Genomic DNA, 23,505 nt, shown 5'->3' with positions numbered 1-23,505 from the left:
CGATTATCATCTCCGGCTGGTCTTCCGTTATGCCACCCCCCGCTGCTGGGCGGCGGAATCAACTAGATGGTTCCGCCCCAGGCGCCTAATGGACCCTGAACGGTTCCAGATGGCGCTTGGGTCTATACCTATTGCCCTCACTCACAGCCCAGCTGATGTCTTGGTGGATGCCTGGGAAAGGGTGGCCACTGAGGCACTCAACTGTGTTGTACCCTTGCGACCTCTGACGCGGCGCATATCCCGTTGGGCTCCATGGTTTTCTGCGGACCTCCGGGAGATGAAGTGTCGGAGACAGGGTCTAGAGAGCGGTTGGAGGTCCAGCCATTCTGAATCTGACCGATTGCAGTTAAGAACCTTTATAAGGTCTTATCTTGCTGCGATGAGGATGGCGAGGGCTAATTACTTCGCTGCCCTCATCGCATCTGCAGATAATCGCCTGGCCGCCCTGTTTAGGGTGACTTGATCCCTTCTTAACCAGGAGGTAAGGGAGGATCCCTTGCAGGGACGAGCCGAGGAGTTTAGTCATCATCTGATGGACAAAATCGCTCAGATCCGGGAAGGCTTGGACTCTGACTGGGCGGAGTCTGACGTGGAGAAATCGGACGGTCTTGAGCATGTTATCTGGACTGAGTTCGATCCTGTTTCCCCTGATGATGTGGACAGGATCATGGGGAGGCTGAGCTCCACCACCTGTTTGTTGGATTCGTGCCCCTCCTGGCTGGTTTATATGGCCCAGGAGGAGACACGAGGCTGGTTCCAGGCAGTAATAACTGCTTCTTTGAAGGAGGGTGTCTTCCCCGCCGCTCTCAAACCTCGTCCGGAGAGCAGGAGATTCAAGCAACCGAGACGAAAGCTGAGTTTCCAAAACGGTTTAATAAGCAAAAGCAAACGATCTTCAAACGGAACAAAGCCAGCGTTGGCTGCTACCTGCATCCAACGCTGTTAAATACACATTGCAGGTACACACCCACGCCCCACCCGGTCGCACCCACCTCCGCCCATCCCCTACTTAACCCCCGTTTCTCCCAAACACCTCCCTTTGCGACACGCCCACCACCCAGCACCCTCCACCTCCCAGCTGAATTCCCTCGCGCACGCTCGTCCCGACGCCGCTCGCCGCCACCCCCACACCCGTCCCTGGACCCGGCAACCACATACAGCTCCACCCTGCCGCTTGCTGTCCCTACGCAAAGCTGGTGAGCCCCCAGTCCTCTTGTATTGGAAACGGGCTCCGCTGCCGTGGGCCCCGTCCGCCAGCACCGCAAAGGCCGAATCACAAGCTGGTCTAGGCCCAGGAGCCTGCGAGGCCACCGTAGCCGGCAGGACAAGGCTGGGCCTAGGACCCTGCGAGGCCACCGTAGCCGGCAGGGCTGGGCCGGGCTGCACGACGCACGCGCGCATCGTAGAGGCTCCAGCCGGCTCGGCGTGCACGAGTGGGGAAGCGCAGATGTCAGCCGGAAACTGATTATCTGGACCCGTACCAATCGGGTTTCAGGCCCGGGCACAGTACGGAGACGGCATTGGTCGCGCTGGTGAATGATCTCTGGCGGGCTCGGGACAGGGGTTGCTCCTCTGTCCTAGTCCTATTACATCTCTCAGCGGCTTTTGATACCATCGACCATGGTACCTTACTGCGACGCCTGAGGGGGCTGGGAGTGGGAGGCACTCCTGGGTCGTTCGCAGTCAGTGTTGACAGGAGGGCAGAGATCCGTCCCGAGGCCTCTCGTTTGTGGAGTTCCTCAGGGGTCGGTTCTCTCTCCCCTCCTGTTCAACATCTATATGAAGCCACTGGGTGAGGTCATTCGTGGTTTCGGAGTGGGGTATCATCAGTACGCTGATGATACCCAACTTTTTATTTCCACCCCGAACCAACCCAGCGATGCCCTCGCCGTGATGTCCCGTTGCCTGGAGGCGGTCCAGGTCTGGATGGGGAGAAACAGGCTTCGTCTCAATCCTGCCAAGACTGAGTGGCTGTGCATATCGGCATCTCGGACTAACCAGTTCATTCCACCTTTAACAATGGGGGGTGAGGTGTTACACCCCATTGATAGGGCTTGCAACTTGGGCATCCTCCTGGATTCACGGCTCAATTTTGAAGACCATATAGGTGCCGTGACCAGGGGGGCTTTTGCCCAGGTTCACCTGGTGCGCCAGTTGCGACCCTATCTGGACCGAGATGCCCTACGCACAGTCACTCATGCGCTCGTGACCTCCCGTTTAGACTGCAACGCTCTCTACATGGGGCTGCCCTTGAGGACCACCCAGAGGCTTCAACTGGTGCAGAATGCGGCTGCGCGAGTTGTGATGGGGGCCTCCCGATACTCCCATGTAACACCTCTACTCCGTGAGCTGCATTGGCTTCCGGTTGCCCTTCGGGTGAGATTCAAGGTGCTGGTGATGACCTATAAAGGCCTAAATGCCTTGGGTCCGGGATATTTGAGGGAACACCTCCTGCCAGTATCAAGTTCCCTTCGTCCAGTGCGCTCACACAGGGAGGGTCTTCTCAGGGTGCCGCCGGTAAAAGATTGCCGGCGGATAACACCCAGGGGGAGGGCTTTCTCTGTGGGTGCGCCTGCCCTCTGGAACCAGCTGCCCGTGGAGCTTAAGACCGCCCCTGACCTTCGTTCATTCCGCCGGGACCTGAAGACCTGGCTCTTTGAGCTCTCCGGCCCAGGCTGAGAATTTTTAACTGGGGTTTTTATTTAAGGGATAATTTAATCTTTTTTAATTCTTTTTTAACTTTTGTATTTTGTACTGTTTGATTTTAAATACCCTGTAAACCACCCTGAGTCCTTCGGGAAAGGGCGGTATATAAATTTAATAAAACTAAAATTAAATTACTTTATTATGCATTACTTCTAGTAAAAGTAATAATTAAATTGAAGAAATGTAACTTGCAAGAATACTGTTGGATTGTATATTACAGATAGTCTTATGTGTCAGTTTTGCCCCTCTGCGCTTTTTTGATATTTTAAATTTAAAAAAAAGAAAAAAGAATTAAAAATGATAGAATATCAGTAAGTAGACAAAGAAGTTGTAGAAGTGGTACACTAGTGATCAAATATATTAATATATCTGCTTCTATTAATTTTCATTAAGTTACTTTCAACAAGGGGAATGGTTTTAAAGATCCTTTATAACCTCTGAACTGAATACCTTATTTATACAGATAATCCTTGAATTATGACTGTAATGGAGCCTGTTGTAAGTCATAACAGTTGTAAAATGGGTTGTCACATGACCAACCTGGTTTTGCAACTTGTGTGGTTACATGAATACAGTGGTCATAAAACAAATGCCATGGTCACTAAGCAAATGCTGTGTTCCTTAAGCAAACCATTTATTCATTATGGCACATTATAGGCAAAAGCCAGAATTAAGTGCCATTTTTGGCAAAACCACTGTAAAATGCACTCACGTGACCATAAGATGTTGCATACAGCTATAAATGCAACCATATTGTGAGTGCCTGAAGTGCAGTAATGTGACCGTGGGGGAACTCTGTCGGAACTTTGGAACCATGTTGTAAATCCCCCTTTTCAGATAGGTTGTAACTTTGAAGGGTCACTAATTAAAATGTTTTATCATTAAAATGTTTTATCTCCACTGTTTAAGGATAAATCATTATCCCCCCCCACAAAAGAGTGAGAAATAAGAGAAACTCCTAAAAACTAAACTATTTCCTCCCCACTTACCATAGATCATTTTTGCTGATGAATGTACAGAAGCAGAAGGTCGTCACTGGCACATGAAACACTTCTGTTGTCTTGAGTGTGAAACCATTCTTGGAGGACAGAGGTATATTATGAAGGATGGACGCCCATTGTGCTGCGGCTGCTTTGAGTCTCTTTATGCAGAAGATTGTGAGACTTGTGGGGAACATATAGGTAAGTTTGCATCTTGACTGGCAAAAAATATTTGTTGAAGCTATTTAATTACAAAATCATGTTTTTAACCTGAGGAACAAGTTAAATCTCCTTTTGAATGGCTGTCATGACTCAATTGATAATTGACTTTTAGCTTATTTGTAGAATCTGAGATCCCTAGAATTATGTCTATTATTTTAAAATTACCATCCTGATGAGAAGAACATTTCAGGCCAGCAGCATCAATGTTGGCTGTTGATGCCAACATTATCATACTTCAGCAAAAATTCAAAGAAAATAAGATTAATTCTGTAAATGCAGGCTATCAGCAAATTGTTTTAATAGAAATTTTAGTATGGTGATAGTTTTTATATTTTTTATTATTCTTGCTGTTATTTTTAATTGCTGTGGGTAGCCCAGAGTCATGATAACTATACAAACTGAATGAATAAATAAAAATTAATTAATTCCACTCTAATTGGACAATCTTTTTTTAGCCATGGTATGTTAATGTAATTTAACTAATATTAACTGCCAGACTAGTTTGTGACTACTATTCTGATTCATGTCTATGCTCAGAAATATTTATTAGATTGTCTTTTATCTAGTTCTCTCTGGATATTAAGTTACCAAAGGCTAAAAATTAATCCTTTATTTTAGTGTATTTTAAAAATAAAATGATAGATGACTATCTGTAGACTGCTTTACTTATTCAAAATGAAAATAAAACTTTATGCCACAGCATATAGTTTAGTTTAGTTTTTTTCACCAGTGTAATGTAAATACTCAATCTCAAGTCTGAGTAAATAACATATTAATGTATGTTATTATTGAAGTATTTTATCTAATGACAAAGAAAAGTCACAAGAATCTTAGCAAACAAATTTAAACAGAAATCTTGTCTTAACAGGGCTTGATCACGCTCAAATGACTTATGATGGACAACACTGGCATGCTACAGAAACTTGCTTTTCTTGTGCTCATTGCAAAGTTTCACTACTTGGTTGCCCTTTTCTTCCCAAGCAAGGACAGATTTTTTGTTCTAAATCATGCAGTCTAGCAGAAGATGTTCATGCTTCAGATTCTTCTGATTCTGCTTTCCAGTCTGCTCGCTCAAGATACTCCAGAATGAGTGTTCGTATGGGAAAAAGCAGTCAAACCGCAGATCAGTGCAGGCAATCTCTCCTGTTGTTTCCAGCAATGAATTACAAATTCCCTGGTCTTTCAAGCACAGAAGATGATACACTTTCACGGAAACTGGATGACTTAAGTCTTTCTAGGCAAGAAGTAAACTTTGTTGACAAAGAACTCTGGAAAATGAGGGAAGATGAAACACCTCATGATCCAGAAGAATGGGCTGAGCATGAAGATTATATGACTCAGCTGCTCTTCAAATTTGGTGATAAAAATCTATTTCAGCAGCCAGTGGAAGCCCATGTTAGATCAAATGATCAATGGATTTGTGAAAATGTGGCTAAAGGGAGATTAGAATTGAAGAAAAATAACCAAAGCTTAGCAAGTAAGAAATACCAGGCAAATATGTATTGGGCACAATCCCAAGATGGCCTGGGTGATTCTGCATATGGTAGCCACCCAGGGCCTGCTAGTAGCAGGAAAATCCAAGAATTAGAGATCGAACATGGCACAAGATACAAACATGATCAAAAGCAATGGTATAATGATTCACTGGAATATTTATCAAACTTGAAACAAGAGCAGTGTGTTCAAGACTCAATGGATTCCCTTGTTTTATCTAACATCACAGGTAAAGCAGCTAATAACTAGGATTTATGGTTCATTCATTAAACATTTGTGATATATATACAATCAATTTTCATACCATAAAGCTTGATTCTAACCAGTGTATGCAAGGGTTTACAGATTAAGTTTTCTGTTTTTATGCATGCTCCTTTTACAAAGAAAGCCTGTTCAATGACTCAATGGCACAGGGCCTCAAGTATTTTATAATAGAATTTAAGTGCTTATGAATTTATCTTTTCCTTATTTATCAACTTGTACAAGTTCTTAAGATCATTGGTGACCTTCAAAATTACAATAGCAGTAAAAAAATGCAATCCCTGCATTTACAACCATTGCAGTGTCCTGGCGTTCATGTGATTAAAATTTGAGCACTTCACAACCAAACATATATTTACTATGGTTGTAGCATCCTGTGGTCATGTGATCATTTGTGACCTTCTCAGGAGTTTATGACAGTCAATGGGAGAACTGGATTATTTGTATTACTTAATTGGTCGTCCCAATTATAGTTGTAAATCAAGGACTACCTGTGAGTCACTTAATTATTACCTTGATTACCTTGACCCGTACCAATCGGGCTTCAGGCCCGGATACAGCACGGAGACAGCATTGGTCGCGCTGGTGAATGATTTCTGGCGGGCTCAGGACAGGGGTTGTTCCTCTGTCCTAGTCCTATTAAATCTCTCAGCGGCTTTTGATACCATTGACCATGGTATCCTACTGCGGCGTCTCAGGGGGTTGGGAGTGGGAGGCACTGTTTTGCAGTGGTTCTCCTCCTACCTCCTGGGCTGCTCGCAGTCAGTGTTGATGGGAGGGCAGAGATCCGCCCCGAGGCCTCTCGTTTGTGGAGTTCCTCAGGGGTCGGTTCTCTCTCCCCTCCTGTCCAACATCTATATGAAGCCGCTGGGCGAGATCATTCGTGGTTTCAGGGTGGGGTATCATCAGTATGCTGATGATACCCAGCTTTTTCTTTCCACCCCGAACCAACCCAGCGATGCCCTCGCCGTGATGTCCCGTTGCCTGGATGCGGTCCAGGTCACCCATTGATAGGGCTCGCAACTTGGGCGTCCTCCTGGATTCGCAACTCAGTTTTGAAGATCATATAGGACCCGTGACCAGGGGGGCCTTTGCCCAGGTTCGCCTGGTGCACCAGTTGCGGCCCTATCTGGACCGAGATGCCCTACGCACAGTCACTCATGCGCTCGTGACCTCCCGGTTGGACTACTGCAACGCTCTCTACATGGGGATGCCCTTGAGGACCACTTGGAGGCTTCAGCTGGTGCAGAATGCAGCCGCGCAAGTTGTGATGGGGGTTTCCCGATACTCCCATGTAACACCTCTGCTCCGCGAGCTGCATTGGCTTCCGTTTGCTCTTCGGGTGAGATTCAAGGTGCTGGTGATGACCTATAAAGCCCTAAATGGCTTGGGTCCAGGATATCTGTGCGCTCCCACAGGGAGGGCCTTCTCAGGGTACCGCCGGCAAAAGATTGCCAGCGGGTAACACCCAGGGGGAGGGCCTTCTCTGTGGGTGCGCCTGCCCTTTGGAACCAGCTGCCCGTAGAGCTCAGGATTGCCCCTGACCTTCGTTCATTCCGCCGGGACTTGAAGACCTGGATCTTTGAGCTTTCCAGCCAGGACTGAGAATTTTAATTGTAATTTTATTTAATTGGGTTTTAATTGGAGTTTAATAGGGGTTTTATTTTATTCAAGGACTAAATTTAATTATTTTAATTGTTCTTAACTTTTGTAATGTGTATTGTTATTTTAAATTCCTTGTGAACTGCCCTGAGTCCTACGGGAGGAGGGCGGTATATACGTCCAATAAACATAAACATAAACATAATTGTGATGGGCAGTATAGAAATTTGATAAATAATTACATAAATTAACAAAACCATGTTCTCCAACAGGGATCAGAGCTAAGACAGCAATAGAGTAGAAGCTTCCCTCTTGAACCCCTTATGATTGTATCAATGAACACTTGACTGAGCTGCACACTTTATGGATATACAGTAATTGCTTTGAATTGGAAGTGAGATCGTCAGAATCCAAGAGTAACATTTTGTGGTTACTTGGAAGAATTTTTTTTAGCCTATACTGTTAAGAAAGTGGACAACGTCCTTTGTTATATCAGTTCTGCTACTTGGAGGCTCTTACTCTTCATTGTTGGTTCAGGCTGTCAGGGAGGAGAATAACTAACTGAATCCTAGTGATAGTCAACCCTATTGTGGAAGGAAAATCATGCTTATGTTGAAAGAGGTGGTTTCCCTAAGAAACCTGCTTTGAAACCAGCAATTTCAGTTATCACTAATAATCAAAAGTTATTTCAAAATTTTATTGTCAATTTTGTTTAATATCTATAGCTAATGGGAAAGGCAATTCATTTTATTCTGAAATATGCATGTGGTTGATTGTATATCACCAAGTTAGTTGTCACTGAAATAATTCAGAAATCTGATACATTATGCTGTTGTTTTGTTCTCCTTGCACTGTGTTTGAAGAAGGAAAATTTGAATAGATAAGTAATTCACACATTCCACATTCAAAATCCAAATATGGCTTTTTAATAAACTTAAATTACATTTTTAGAATTTAACTGGATAAAATAATTTTTCCAACTGAAATTTAAAAAAATTCTTTTAATTCTTAGGTGCTTCAATTAATGAAATCAAACCAAGACCACCTCTGTACTCCTTTGAAGCCTATCAGGAGCTAGAGGCGGAGGATTGTGAGAAAATGAGCAACATGGGAACTCTGAATTCATCAATGCTTCATAGAAGCACTGAGTCTTTGAGAAGTGTGAGTTCTGAATTATGTCAGGCTGAGATACTGCCAGAAGAAAAATCAATGCATGTGCCAGTACTAAGAAGATCCAAATCGCAGATTAGGCCTCAGCAAGTAAAATTTTCAGATGATGTCATTGATAATGGAAACTATCACAATCTTGATATTCACCACCCTCCTATGAGTGAAAGGACTTGCAGACGTGTTTATCAGTTTGAAGACCATGGAAAAAAACATCATCAAAGGAACAGAAAGTCTCGATCTGACAATGCACTTCATCTGGTTGCAGAAAAAAAACCTTTTCCAAAACAAAGGCTTAATTTTTATTCCTCTCAGGATTATAATGCATTTATTCAGAATAAAAATCCTCAGGCAGTTCGGGCATATACTCCAACTTTTATCAGCCAATATAATCATCTTGCGCCTGACTATGCAATGGGGAAACCAAGAGATCAGTTTTTTGAATTTTTGGCTGAAGACAAAGATTCTTGGTGTTCATCTTCATCATCTTCAGATTCTGAAGAGGAAGGATATTTTTTAGGACAACCCATTCCACAGACAAGATCTGTGAGATATCCCTGCTATGCAGATTTTGTTTCTAGTCCAAGTGCTGAACTTCCTACTACCCAACGACAGATAACAAAATCTAAAAAAAGGAAAGCGCACAAAGGCAAAAACTGTATAATTTCCTAAAATGTACTGCCTATAAACTTTGTGTCTACACTGTGCTTCAAATCGTGTGTAACTAAATAATGTCAGCACAATCTGTAACATGGATAAATTTTGTCTATGTTCTTCATCAAGGCTTTGAAAGCAGTTTTAAGACACTACATCAAAAAATAAAAAATAAAACCTTTGATATTGATTACCTTCTTTAGAACTATTCTGGTTTGCATACAACTTGAGATTTAGGGAAAATAAACAAACATTTGAAATTTTCCCTCTGATTATATGAAAAGAGTATATGAATGCCAGGCTCAGGACACAGTCTTCCTTGTTTATGGTTGTTGTTAACTGCGAAGTCGTGTCCGAACCATCGCGACCCCATGGTCAACGTTCCTCCAGGCCTTCCTGTCCTCTACCATCTTCTGGAGTCCATTTAAGCTCATGCCTACTGCTTCAGTGACTCCATCCAGCCACCTCATTCTCTGTCGTCCCATTCTTCTATTGCTCTCAATCTTTCCCAGCAGTAGGCTCTTCTCCAGTGAGTCCTTCCTTCTCATTAGGTGGCCAAAGTATTTGAGTTTCAACTTCAGCCTTGTTTATGGATATAGTACTAAATCAGAGATGAGTCTGTACTTTGGATTTTATTGGATTCTTGTTCCCATCAGCTCTGTTAACATGATCAATAGAGATGATGGAAACTGGGCAGCTTTCCAAACAAAGATGAATAGTATGAAGAATTAATATTTTAGACAGATCCTGGCCTAATTTCAAAAGTTTCTGTTTTGAAGGGAGAAATGCAATATTTTAATTGGAATAAATTTTCCAAAGGATCAATTCAAGCTTCTGGCAAAAACAAGCTATCCAATCCAGTTTGTCTTTTCAAAAAGAAAAAAGAAAAATGGTCCTATTCATGGCATGAATCTTCAGAGAGACTATTACCCTCTGAGGGAATATGACCATTGACAGTAATGATTGCCCATTTAATGTTATGTGCAAATAATTTGATTTTTGCAATTTCTTTCCCTATATATGTATGTTTAATGTAACCCAACCATTTTGATGCCAAGCAATAATTACCTGATTCTGTGCTAGACATTAAACTGCTTCTTATCAAATTGACTATTCTTTTATATCTTCATGGGAGTGAATCCCAGGCAAATTTTGCTTAATATAATCTTAATCTACAGCTTGTAAAAATTTATGTGATGTGAGCTAATAATCCCTGCTTTCAAAATAAGATGTCACTGAATTTGCTTAAATTAAAACTTATGAAAATATGTGAAAATATATTTGGAACAGTATTTCAAGTTTCAAATGTAATACGAGCAGCAATTAAGAGTTATCAGAGATTTATTGTGTAGTATTTTACAATTTCCTCTATTCATAACTTAACAGTGCAATTAATGTATATATTGTAAAATTAAGATTTATTCAACTATTTTTATATTCCTGAATTACAAGGCATTTGTTTAAAATAGACAAATAATTTTTTTAGAAGGTTTAAGATCAGTTTGGTTTAGGCAGGAGTTTGTTAAATATTCATACATTTATAATGAAATGTTTAATTTTTGATAGTAAAGCTCTGTATGCATAGTGCAGCTATGTAAATAATGTTTTAGCTATGGTTCACAATATTAAATAATTATTGATGGGTCAATAAACTTTGTGTAAATTAAACAAGAAAAACTGGCATGTATAAATTGGGCTAAAGATTATAGTTTAAGCTAAATTTCAATGCTAGGTTCTAAACCTAAAACAGATAACATATTGCTTTCTTAAAAGGTGATTTATACAGGATACATTGTTATATCCTGTTTGGTTAAATTGTTGTTGTTGTTAGTTGCGAAGTCGTGTCCAACCCATCGCGACCCTATATGGAAAACGTTCCTCCAGGCTTTCCTGTCCTCTACCATCTTCTGGAGTCCATTTAAGGTCACGCCTACTGCTCAGTAACTCCATCCAGCCACCTCATTCTCTGTCGTCCCCTTCTTCTATTGCCCTCAATCTTTCCCAGCATTAGGCTCTTCTCCAGTGAGTCCTTCCTTCTCATTAGGTGGCCAAAGTATTTGAGTTTCAACTTCAGGATCTGGCCTTCTAAAGAACAGTCAGGGTTGATCTCCTCTAGGACTGACCGGTTTGATCGCCTTGCAGTCCAAGGGACTCGCAGGAGTCTTCTCCAGCACCATAGTTCAAAGGCCTCAATTCGTTGGCGCTCAGCCTTTCTTATGGTCCAACTTTCACTGCCATACATTGCAACTGGGAAGACCATAGCCTTGACTATATGCACTTTTGTTGACAGTGTGATGTCTCTGCTTTTTAGTGCGCTGTCTAGATTTGCCATGGCTTTCCTCCCAAGGAGCAAGCGTCTTTTAATTTCTTGGCTACAGTCCCCATCTGCAGTGATCTTGGAGCCCAGGAAAATAAAATCTGTCACTACCTCCATTTCTTCCCCATCTATTTGCCAGGAATTGAGAGATCCGGATGCCATGATCTTGGTTTTCTTAATGTTTAGTTTCAACCCAACTTTTGCACTCTCCTTCTTCACTCGCAACAAGAGACTCTTCAGTTCCTCTTCACTTTCTGCCATTAGAGTGGTATCATCTGCATATCTTAGGTTGTTGATATTTCTTCCAGCAATCTTAATTCCAACTTTTGATTCATCTAGCCCTGCCTTTCTCATGATGTGTTCTGCATATAAGTTAAATAGGCAAGGCGACAATATACAGCCTTGCCGGACTCCTTTCCCAATTTTGAACCAATCAGTGGTTCCGTGTCCAGTTCTCACTGTTGCTTCTTGGCCCGCATATAGGTTTCTCAAGAGACAAATAAGATGGTCTGGTACACCCATCTCTTTAAGGACTTGCCACAGTTTGTTATGATACACACAATCAAAGGCTTTAGCATAGTCCAGGGGTGTCAAACTCAATTTCATTGAGGGCCGCATCAGCATTGCGGTTGCCCTCAGGGGGCCGGGTGGGTGTGGCCTGGGTGGGCGTGGCCTACTGGGTGGGGGTGGCCTACATCATTCACATCAACGGTGCCTATGGGGGCCTGGGCAGGAGTGGTGACAGATCTGAGGATCTCTGGGCCAGGGCCAAGGCAGTGGGGGCCGTTCCCTCACTTTTCCCAGGATGGCTTTGCGGGCCGGATCTGGCCCCCGGGCCTTGTGTTTGACATGTCTGGCATATTCAATGAAGCAGAAGTAGATGTTTTTCTGGAACTCTCTAGCTTTCTCCATGATCCAGCATATGTTGGCAATTTGATCTCTAGTTCCTCTGCCTCTTTGAAATCCTGCCTGTACTTCTGGTAGTTCTCGATCCACATACTGCTGAAGTCTAGCTTGTAGGATTTTAAGCATAACTTTACTAGCATGAGAAATGAGTGCAATGGTGCGATAGTTTGAACATTCTTTGGCACTGCCTTTCTTTGGAATTGGAATGTAAACTGATCTTTTCCAATCCTGTGGCCACTGTTGAGTTTTCCAAATTTGCTGGCAAATTGAGTGTAGCACTTTTACTGCATCGTCTTTTAAGATTTTGAATAGCTCAGCTGGAATACTGTCACCTCCACTAGCTTTGTTGTTGCTCAGCTTTTCTAAGGCCCACTTCACTTCACATTCTAGGATGTCTGGCTCGAGGTCAGTGACCACCTCATTGTGATTATCAGGGACATTAAGCTCATTCTTGTATAGTTCTTCTGTGTAATTTTGCCACCTCTTCTTAATCTCTTCTGCCTCTGTGAGGTCCCTGCCATTTTCGTCCTTTATCATGCCCATTTTTGCATGACACATTCCCTTCATCTCTCCAATTTTCTTGAAAAGATCTCTGGTCCTCCCTATTCTATTGTTTTCTTCTATTTCTTTGCACTGTTATTGTTTTCTTCTATTTCTTTGCATTGGTTAAATAGCAGTACATAAAAGCTGATTTGGATGAGTGAGTTAATCTCACTCTACTTTGAACTCAGATTAATAAATTGCCCAATATATTCTTCTAACAACCAAAAAAGTGAATGTTTTCACAATCAGCAGAAAGTTATTTCTAAGATCAATTATATAAAATTATACCATACTTTCTACTAAGAATGGTTAATGGTGCACTGAGTTCAAATCTACATTTGTAGTTTCTTTGCTTAGTGTGATATGGATTTGTTTATTGAGTCTATCTTAAGTAGGCTCAGGTTCCATCAGCATGCAAGTGATATAATTTTCTACTGGCTTTTGCTGAATTTTATTTCTATTTAATTAGTGAGATCAATTCTTTAACTCAGTTTCTAATAACTAGCTTTCTGTAATTAGAATAGAATAGAGCTGGAAGGGACCTTGGAGGCCTTCTAGTCCAGCCTCCTACTCAAGCAGGAGAACCTATACCATCTCAGACAAGTGACTGTCTAGCCTCTTTTAAAAAAAACTCCAGTGATGGAATGCCCACGATTTCTGGGGGCATTTGTTTTCATAATTTATAAATTTGGTTTATTTCCATATTCTGTGTATAGCTCAGAACATTGAAATGTAATCTAGTATGTTCTAGCTGCTTTCAGTTAAAACTTTCACAGTCCCTTTCACTGGTCATTAGTTAACTGAGGTAAACTGAGGGACAGACTGAAGTGTTCAGAAGCATATCTGTATGTTTATCCATTTTTATGTGTTTAAACTACAAACTTACACCACGTTTCTTCCCATTCCTATGAATACAGGAGGTATTGCCGCCAAATCATCCATCTGTTTAAACAGAGGAAACTTACTTTTTGTTACTTCAGGATTGGGCAAACAACACTTGAATTTACAAGACCAAAATTGTTCTGTATATTACATGTGGAAAGTACACTTGAACTGTAATAGATAATCCTGCTGCCCATATGGCAGTCAATCATTTTATCAAGTATGATATGTGAATGTAACCAACCTTGTTGCAATTCTGGAAGAATCCTTTCAAGTACCCTAGACTCAAATTGTAACAGCAACATGATGTTGGATAAAGTTCAACAACTGCCATTGAATTGCAATTATGAGCTTACTTACTCTTCTACCCCACAATTATGGGAAATATCATCTTGTCTGAATTACAGTACCATTTGTGAAATGATGAATTACACAATTCTTATACTTTGAAAACACTTGTGTTGCCTTCACTAGACCCATTTCTAAAAATAATATCCCATAGTGGACTGGAAATTACAGAAACTGCAGAAGCAAATAAGAATATATATTTTCCATTACTATTAAAGACAAATATTGTTTATACAACTGTACAAACCTTTCAAGAACATTTTGACACAACTCTGAAGGAGTTATATTATACAGGCTATTTGAACTTACAAAACCATTAAGGTAAACAACTAGCTTAATGGAACTGTCCAAACAATGGTTTCAATCAAATTTATATAGCTACTCTAATTAAAGGCAACACATATGTAAAATTTATATACAGGTGCACATTACTATTTTATATACATTCATCAATATTAATAAAATTACCAAAAGGTCAGTCATACTCAAATAGCAACCTGTTTCAATAATTGGAGCAGCTCTTTTTGTTAAGGATTTTCAAAACATGGCTGACATGAATTGAACTTCATATATTCAACATATTTTCAAAATGGAACCAACTAAGTAAATAATATTGTATGTTTTGCAATTAATTCAATTTTATGAAGAGATCAAATGCAAGATGAGCAAATTTAGATCATTAGCATCCATGAATCAGGTAGCCTTTATATTTGAGTAACCCATAATTTATCTTACGTTTCTTCAAATTCTTGACTCGCAGAATCATATTCTGCAATGAAGTGTTTAAGTTCTTCGACACATCGCTCACCAATCTCATGCAAATTTTGTCTCAAAGAAAACTGAATGGGTTTTTCTAATGCAGGGTCTTTTTCGATCAGCATCTTCACCACAGCACCAAAAGTTTCACAATCCTGCCGATATACCTAAAAAAATGAGTTTTAGAAATGCATGCAATGAAATACATTACTCTATAGTATCTACCCCTAACTGAACTAAAGCTAGATTTATAGATCTTATAAAAAATGGTCTAAGTTTACACTTCCATTTTTTGGAATGAAGAAAAATGTATTTAGGAGGAGTGGCAGAACCTGGGAATGGAAATAAAAGAGGGAACAGCCTAGATCAGACACGTCAAACACAAGGCCCGGGGGTTTCATGTGGCCTGCGAAGTCATCCTGGAAACAGTGATGGAACGGCCCCCACTGCCTTGGCCCTGGCACAGAGACCCTCCTTCTGCCAGAGACCCTCAGATCTGTCCCACTCCTGCCCAGGCCCCCATAGGCACCCTTGATGCGAATGATGTAGAGCTGGCCACGCCCACCCTGTAGGCCATACGCACTCTAGCCATGCCCACCCAGTAGGCCACGCCCATCCTGGCCATACCCACCCAGCCCCCTGAGGGCAATCGCAATGCTGATGCGGCCCTCAATGAAATTGAGTTTGACACCCCTGGCCTAGATTCCCTACATAGCCACAAGCAGACTAAGTCCAACTGCCCCTTGAATTCTGTTGACACTCAACTAACTCCAAGCAGGTACTAACCATTAGTTGAGAAGATTCCTGTGCATAGGCTTTTTAGTAATAAAACCATGTGTGGACCTAGTTTTCGTGCCTGTTATTATGCATGTTTTCTGAGATTTGAAAACAAGTGTTAAGATATTGAAAATTTAATAGCCGGAGCAGTGAAGGGTTGAACAATGAGTAAGAACACACACTTATATCTAATTGGTTAAAGAGAGTTGGCTACTGCATGAGGGAATCTGAGCTGTAATTTGTTACTATGAGTTTTCTTGTTTCCTGCTTTTTTGCCCTGTGTGCCCTATATGCTCTATGTGATTTACCTGATGATGGAAGAAATAAGAAGATTAAAAGATTCCAGAAAGAAAGCAGAGATCAAAGAAAGAAAACAGATTTCTGTGGTGTAGGCAAACAAAAAACAATAACAAAGACATTTGGTTATTGGACAGTAGGGCTAAGTGAGCATATTATAAATAACCCATAACTTTTTTTCTGTCTGAGACCTGCTGCCCAGGAACATGTAAGCCTGGCAAATGGTAATCATTCTTTTGTACAAGGACAAGGAACAGTATATGTACCATGTATTGGTAAATTGATAAGGTTTTATATGTACCAGATTTAGATCACAATTTGCTGAGTGTGTCTTGCTTAGACAATGAAAGGTATGAGGTAATTTTTGCAAAGGGTACATGCAAGGTCATAAAGAATAACAGGGTGTGTGCACAAGGTTTGAAACTGAACAGTTTATATATTTTGAACCACAAGGAAACTGGTGGCAGTGCAGAGACAATCTTTTCTAATGAACCAAAGCCTAATGGGTGTGCACATTTATTGCACAGAAGGCTGGGTCATGCAAGCTTTAAAGTATTGCGGAAAACACCTGATGTGGCTGCATGCTGATTAAATTGGCTCTCTACTCCCATCAATGGGAGAGACCAAATTTGCTTTGGTAACTGTTGATGATTTCTCTAGATATGGATTTTGTAATTTACTAAAAAGCAAAACAAATGTTTCAACAATTTAAGCAGTGGGTAATGTTTATAGAGAGGAGGTATAATCAAAATGAATGTTAGCTACAAACACAGAGGAGCAGAATTCATATCTAACATGTTTCAGCAGTGGCTGAGAAAGAAAGGTACAACCCATAGAACAGGGCTTTTCAACTTTTTCACCCACTGTACCACTTTTAGGATATGGCAACATCCAAGTACCACCAGTCGCCTAGCAAGGTGTCAAGGTTTTCATTGTTGTGAGCATTTCTGTTGAGGTTTGGCAGTGGGGTGGGGTTGGGGTGTTTGTTTTGTATTCACCCCGTCTGCTGGGTGGTTGCAGCAGGTTTTGGTCACATCACATGACCCTGGGACACTGTGACCGCCATAAATATGAATCAGTTGCCAAGCATCTGAATGTAAATAACAAGACCCTGGAGATGCTGCAACATTCCAGCTGATCGGTGCTTCTTTTGGGCTCAGCAGAAGTGCCAGGATCAGCACCGAGCTCCAGCTGGAGCCTGGCACTGATCCTGGCGCTTTGACTGAGCCCTGACAGCCCTGAAGAAGCGCTGATCCTGGCGCTTCCACTCAGCTCTGACAGCCCTGCAGCTCCAGCCATCTCTCGCTCAGGCTTGTGCAGTGCTGCCACCGGTTCAGCTCATTCCCCTCCCCCGCTACTTTTCTAGATGGTCGCGTACCACCTGCCAGGTGCCAATGTACCACAGGTGGTACCCGTACCACTGGTTGAAAAGCCCTGCCATAGAAGAACCAATCTGTACACTTCAGCAGAGAATGGAGTTGCTGAAGGCAGGAATGATATGCTACAAACTATGAATGATGCACTGCTAGCAGATGCAGGAATGAATAAGCTGTATTGGAGAAAGGCAATTTTAACTGCCAATTATTTGGTCAATAGATTAATCAATTAATCAAGCTCCATATTACATGTCATATGGAAGACAAAATCTTTGGAACTTTTAAGAATCTTTGGCCACAGTGCATGGGTGAACATTCCCAAAAGAGTTAAAAAGAAAGGACAGCCAAAGGCAAAGAAATTAAAATTTATAGGTTATCAATCATGATCAAAGACAAACTTCCGGTGAAGACATGGCTGGCAGCTGAGACGCCCAGAGAAACTCCTCTCTCTGGACTGTCATTTTTCCAGCTCAACAACAGAAGGAACAAGCTTCCTCTTATTTTTTTTTATCCTCCTAGATTAGGGAATATCTCTGAATCAGCTCTTACAATCCTCCGATAAAGCATCAGTCAGCAAGCCATTTTAGAAGCTGAGCTGCAAAACAGCGAGTGAGCTGAAACTTGGGGGCAGGGTAGATAAAACAGCTGTTTGGGAATTTATTTTTCAAATGGACAATAAGCCGTGCCCTTCATTTCTTAATCAATTTATGAGACTATTATCTTTTTTTTTTAATTGAAAAGTTTTAAAATAGTTTTCCTTTAAAAAAACCCCCTTCCCCCTCCATGCTCCCCCCCTACCTCCCCCCAACCTCCCTCCCTCCACCCCTCCCTCCACCCCCCCCCCCAACTTCCCAGAGCTAAATACAAGGTATATATATATAAAAAGGCAATCATAAACAACCATATACTAACAACTATAAATTCCAAAATCCATCACTCTCTAGCTTATATAGGATAAGACACACCTTAACAATATTAAATATATATAAAAAACTAGAATAAAAAAAGAAAAAAAAACGAAAGAAGACTTATTCGAATGCTACATAAAACTTCTTAACCCTATACTTGTTCTGGATAAACTCAATCCATTTTCTCCATTCCATAATATAACGTTCTTGCAAATGATCTTTCAAATAGGCCGAAATCTTCGCCATCTCTGCCAGGTCGGAAACCTTTAAAGTCCACTCTTCTATGGTCGGCAGTTCCTCTTTCTTCCAATATTGGCCTATCAAAAGTCTTGCCGCCGTAATTAAGTTCAACATCAGCTTGGTGTCCACAACTGTAGCGCCTGCAATTATTCCCAACAAAAAAAGTTGCGGACAAAACTTTATCCTCTGTTTAAAAATCTTCTGCATATTCCACCAGACTTTTATCCAAAAAGCCTTAACCTTCTTACATGTCCACCATATGTGAAAATATGTTGCATCTTCATCACCACACCTCCAACATTTAGGCTGATAATTCGGATACATACTTGCAAGCTTTTTAGGATCTAGATGCCATCTATAAAACATTTTGTAAAAGTTCTCTCTTAGATTTTGAGCTTGAGTAAATTTTACGTTCCTCACCCAAATCTTTTCCCACGTGTCCATTGTAATAACTTCCTGGATGTTTTGGGCCCATTTTATCATACAATCCTTAACAAGCTCTGTTTCCGAGTCAATCTCTATCAATGCAAGATATATCCGTTTAATATGTGCTGGTCCCTGATTTCTAATCTGCTTTATCAAATTTTCATCAGTCATTGTAAATCCATTTTTCTGGTCTTCTTTCCACCTGGCCCGTAATTGAATATATTGAAACCAAGTTTGAACAACCTTCTCTTCTTGCAAGAGGCTATATGATTTCAAACACCAAACATTCCTTTCCAGGCTTAAAATTTCCTTGTACGTAGTCACATCATGTTTGAAACCAGCATGTATATTTTCTATTGCGTGTTTTGGAATTGCCCATAATGGTATCTTGCTGCTTAGCTTATGTCTATACTTCTTCCAAACTCTCAGCAATGCCTGTCTTAAAATATGCATCCTAAACACAGTATCTACCTTCTTATCATACAACAAATATGCATGCCAGCCAAACAACAAATCATGGCCCTCAAGATTTAATAACCTCAATTGCGTCAAATTAATCCAATCGCTTATTCCTACTAATGCAGCAGCTTCATAATATAATTTAAAATTAGGCAATTTAAGGCCACCTCTCTCACGAGTATCCTGCATAATCTTAAGTTTAACTCGTGGCTTTTTCCCTGCCCACACAAATTTATTGATACCACGCTGCCATTCCTCCAAGTTAGAATCTTTCTTAAGAATCGGTATCATTTGAAATAAAAATAAAAATTTGGGCAGGACATTCATTTTCACTGCTGCAATCCGTCCCAACAAAGACAATTGCAATTTTTGCCAACTCTCCAATTCTTTTTGAATTTTCCCCCATAGTTTTTCATAATTATTTTTATATAGCTTTGTATTAGAGGGCGACAAAATCACCCCCAGATATTTAACCCTTTTAACAATCTCAAATCCAGTTAATCCTTCTAAGAGAGCCTTCTGTGAAACTGTCATATTTCTAGCCAAAATTTTAGTTTTCTGTGTATTTACTTTAAATCCAGAAACCTTCCCATATTGTGTTATTATCTCCATCAGGTCCACAACAGAGTTCTCTGGCTGGGTCACTGTAACAACCAGATCATCTGCAAATGCTCTCAATCTATAGTCCTGATCTCCAACTTGTATCCCCTTAATTTTTTCCGAGTTCCGAATCTTAACCAATAGTATCTCTAATGTTAACACAAATAACAAGGGCGATAACGGACACCCTTGCCTTGTGCCCTTCTCAATATTACATGCTGCTGTCAGGCTAATGTTAACTATGATTCGGGCAGTTTGTTTTTGATATAATGCCCTAATCGGCTGTAGAAAATTTTCCCCAAAATCCATTTTATCTAAAACTTTCAACAAAAATTGCCAATTCAATTGATCAAAGGCCTTTTCAGCATCTAAAAAGATTAGCGCTGCAGAGATCTGGTTGTGCCTTTCCAAAAACTCTAACACATCAACTATATGTCTCACATTATTTTTCATTTGCCTACCACTAATAAACCCCGTTTGATCCCCATGAATCACCTGTTGCAGAACCCTCATCAGTCTATTAGCCAAAACCTTAGCAAATATCTTATAATCTGTATTTAAAAGCGATATCGGTCTGTAATTTTTAACTTGAGTAGCATCCTGGTCTTCCTTCGGAATCAAAGAGATAAAAGCTGTTCTCCAAGACGGTGGCACCTTTCCCCCCCTCTGAATTGTCTGAAACAGTTCCTTTAACGGCTTTATCATCTCAAATTGTAAATTTTTATAATAGGCCGCAGTCAAGCCATGCGTGCCTGGCGCTTTATCCACCTTCAGTTCCTTAATTGCTGTAAGAATTTCTTCTTCTGTAATCAGTTGATTAATCCCCTCTTTTTGTACTTGCGTAAGAACCGGGATGCTAGCATTCTCCAAGTATATATCAATATCTTTTACATTAATTTCCTCTTTAGTATATAATTTCGAATAAAAATCCACAAAAGCATCCTTAATAAGATTCTGTTGAAACACAACCCTTCCTTTATACTCAATCTTATCTATATTAGAGGCCCTTTGTTTTTTCCTCAGTCTATAAGCTAACCATCTGCCTGGTTTATTAGCGTTGCAAAAAGTATTGTGCCTAGCAAACCGCAGATTGGTTGCCACTTGATCTGCCATTAATTTATCAAATTGTCCTCTTAGCAGTCTAATAGCCTCCTTGATCTTCACATCCTCTGGATTCAAAATCAAAGCCTTTTCTTTTTCCTTTATTTCATTCTCCAGTTCTTTCCTTCTAGTTTCCACTGCACGTCTATGTCTATTATTCATATATATCAACACCCCTCTCATATAGGCCTTGCTAGCATCCCAAACCATGTCCATAGAGGTACCCTTATTCATATTAATCTCAAAAAAATCCTTCATCCGCTGTTTGCATTCTTCCACATTTCTCTGATTTCTAAACAAATTCTCATTTACGCGCCACGAGCGCCTGTCTCTTTTCTCCTTATCAATCTCCAACCAAACTGGACTGTGGTCAGAAATAATTCTTGCACAAATCTTCACCTTTTTAGTTCTCAAAAAAAAATCATTGGTCAACAAAATAAAATCAATCCTCGAAAAAGATTGGTGTCTGTCAGAATAAAAAGTATAATCCTTCTCCTGCAAGTGTCTCTCACGCCAAATATCTCGCAATTCCAGGTCATCCTTCATTTCAAAAAAAGATTTAGGCAGTCTAGCATGACTTGGAATGCGCTTAAAAGCTCCAGCCTTGTCCAACTGTACATCCAAAACACCATTCCAGTCTCCCATAAAAATAAAAGATTTATAATCCAACTGGGTAAGCTTTGTGTGGAGTAAGCTAAAAAAATCAGCTTGTTGTTGGTTAGGTGCATATAATCCAACTAGAAGCGTCTTTTTACCTTCTAACAACAGCTCAATCATAACATATCTTCCATGCTTATCTGCTTCAATTAAGTCTGCTGTTAAGGCACTTTTAACATAAACAACCACTCCATTTTTCTTATTCTCTGCAGAGGCAACAAATTGCGTACCCAGTCTCGAGTTCAATAAATGCTTTTGATCCAAAACTCTAATATGCGTTTCTTGCAAACATATAACATCTATCTTAAATTGTTTTAAATATTGAAAAACTTTCTTCCTCTTCTGCGGTGAATTTAGTCCATTAACATTCCAGGTTAGAAATTTAGTTGCCATGCATATCCTCCAAAAGCTCTTGGACCACAGCTTTGATAGGACTAACTTCTTTAGGCCGTGCTCCTCCCACAGCTTGACTATATGTACGTTGTGAAGAATCTGAAGACTTTTGCTGATCTTGTTCTTTTATTTTCTTTGATCGTTTTAAAGCAGCACGCGTTACTCTTTGCTCTCTAGGATCATCCAAAGAAGTTGTAGCTTGATCTCCTCCAGCACCACTTTCCTCTATTTCATCCTCTTGATGTTCTCCTTCTCCAGATCCCTTTCCAGCTTCCAGAAGTGTTAATGGGGTTGCTTTTAAGACATTATTGTAGAAATCACGCGCTTGCTTCACAGTAATCAGCCGATACCTTTTACCTTCATGCATCACCATCAGCCCATCTGGAATCTCCCATCTGAACCTTATATCTCTTTGCTTAAGCTCATGCACGAGAAATGTATAGTCCTTCCTTCCCCTTAAAATCCTTGGAGGAATTTCTTTTAAAACCAAGACTTCTTGTTCAGCAATCACCACTTTAGCATCATAGGCAGCTTGTATAACTTGATCTCTAATCTCTCTTTTTGCAAAATAAACCACCACATCTCTAGGCAACTTTCTCTGTCTGGCAATCCATGAATTCACCCGAAACACTTTATCCATAGCTGCTCTTATTTCAGATGCTGGCTGGTTTAATACCACTTCGAGAGCCTCAGAAATCAGCTGCTTTAAATCTTCTTTAATATTCTCTTTTAAACCTCTGATTCTGACAGCAAACTGCATCTGGTAATATTGGGCTAGGCTTAACTCCCTTTCCACTTTGTCTCTTGCATTTTCATTCTCCCGTGCTTTTACTTCTAATATAGCATTCCTTTGAGCCAGATCATCCATTTTTTCATCTAATTCTTCCACACATTCCGCCACTTTATGCACTGAAGACAAAATGTCTGCCTTCATCACGCTGAACTTCTGTTCCATCCTCTCTTCCATTCTCTCCTCCAGTTTCTCCAATTTCTCCTCCATCTGTGCAAATTTATCACCCACTGATTGATTGATTGATTCCAAAAGTTTATCCAGAGCATCTCGTAAGTCCTTCGATGTCAGCGCTTCAGGAGGGTGCAACGCCTGTAGTGATGATTGTTGCACCGGCGAGGATCCACCGCTCCGAAGAGTTTTAGGGGGAGGTTTCGCCGCCATCTTTTAGTCCTCAATTATGACGCACTTTCACTTAAAGTTTAAAAAGTCCAACAAGCTAGAGAGTATAGTAAAATAATCCTCTTCACCTTTGCCTCTTGTACCGCTCTGCCTGCTCCTTTAAATCATAGTCCTTTCTTCAGGCAGGGATGGTTCGCAGACGCCTGGCTCTGCTCCAAGAAGTTCGGAGCAGAGACGCCGGCCAGCTGGGAGCAACCCAGGCTTCGGGGGAGTTCAATCCTTCAGCCGCCCAAGCTCCAAG

General features: G+C 40.9%; 1 protein-coding gene across 3 annotated transcripts in view; it reads right to left on the bottom strand.

Moving 5' to 3' along the window:
• PPHLN1 (periphilin 1) overlaps nt 1-23,505 on the bottom strand; it is a 115,398-nt gene that overhangs the window by 10,571 nt on the left and 81,322 nt on the right. For 2 of the 3 annotated variants that reach the window (XM_083365222.1, XM_083365223.1), the window contains 2 exons: nt 14,818-15,005; nt 3,696-3,869 (listed from right to left, as the gene is read on the bottom strand). In XM_083365222.1, the coding sequence (XP_083221348.1) occupies nt 3,696-3,869; nt 14,818-15,005 (362 nt within the window). The remainder of the gene's footprint in view (nt 1-3,695; nt 3,870-14,817; nt 15,006-23,505) is intronic. The other variant, XM_083365224.1, reaches the window with a different exon arrangement.

The sequence above is a fragment of the Vipera ursinii genome (genome assembly GCF_947247035.1).
Source record: "Vipera ursinii genome assembly, chromosome: 6".
In the NCBI taxonomy this organism is placed as follows: domain Eukaryota; kingdom Metazoa; phylum Chordata; class Lepidosauria; order Squamata; family Viperidae; genus Vipera; species Vipera ursinii.
Note: the sequence above shows the minus strand (reverse complement) of the source record. Positions and strands in the feature narration are given on the sequence as shown.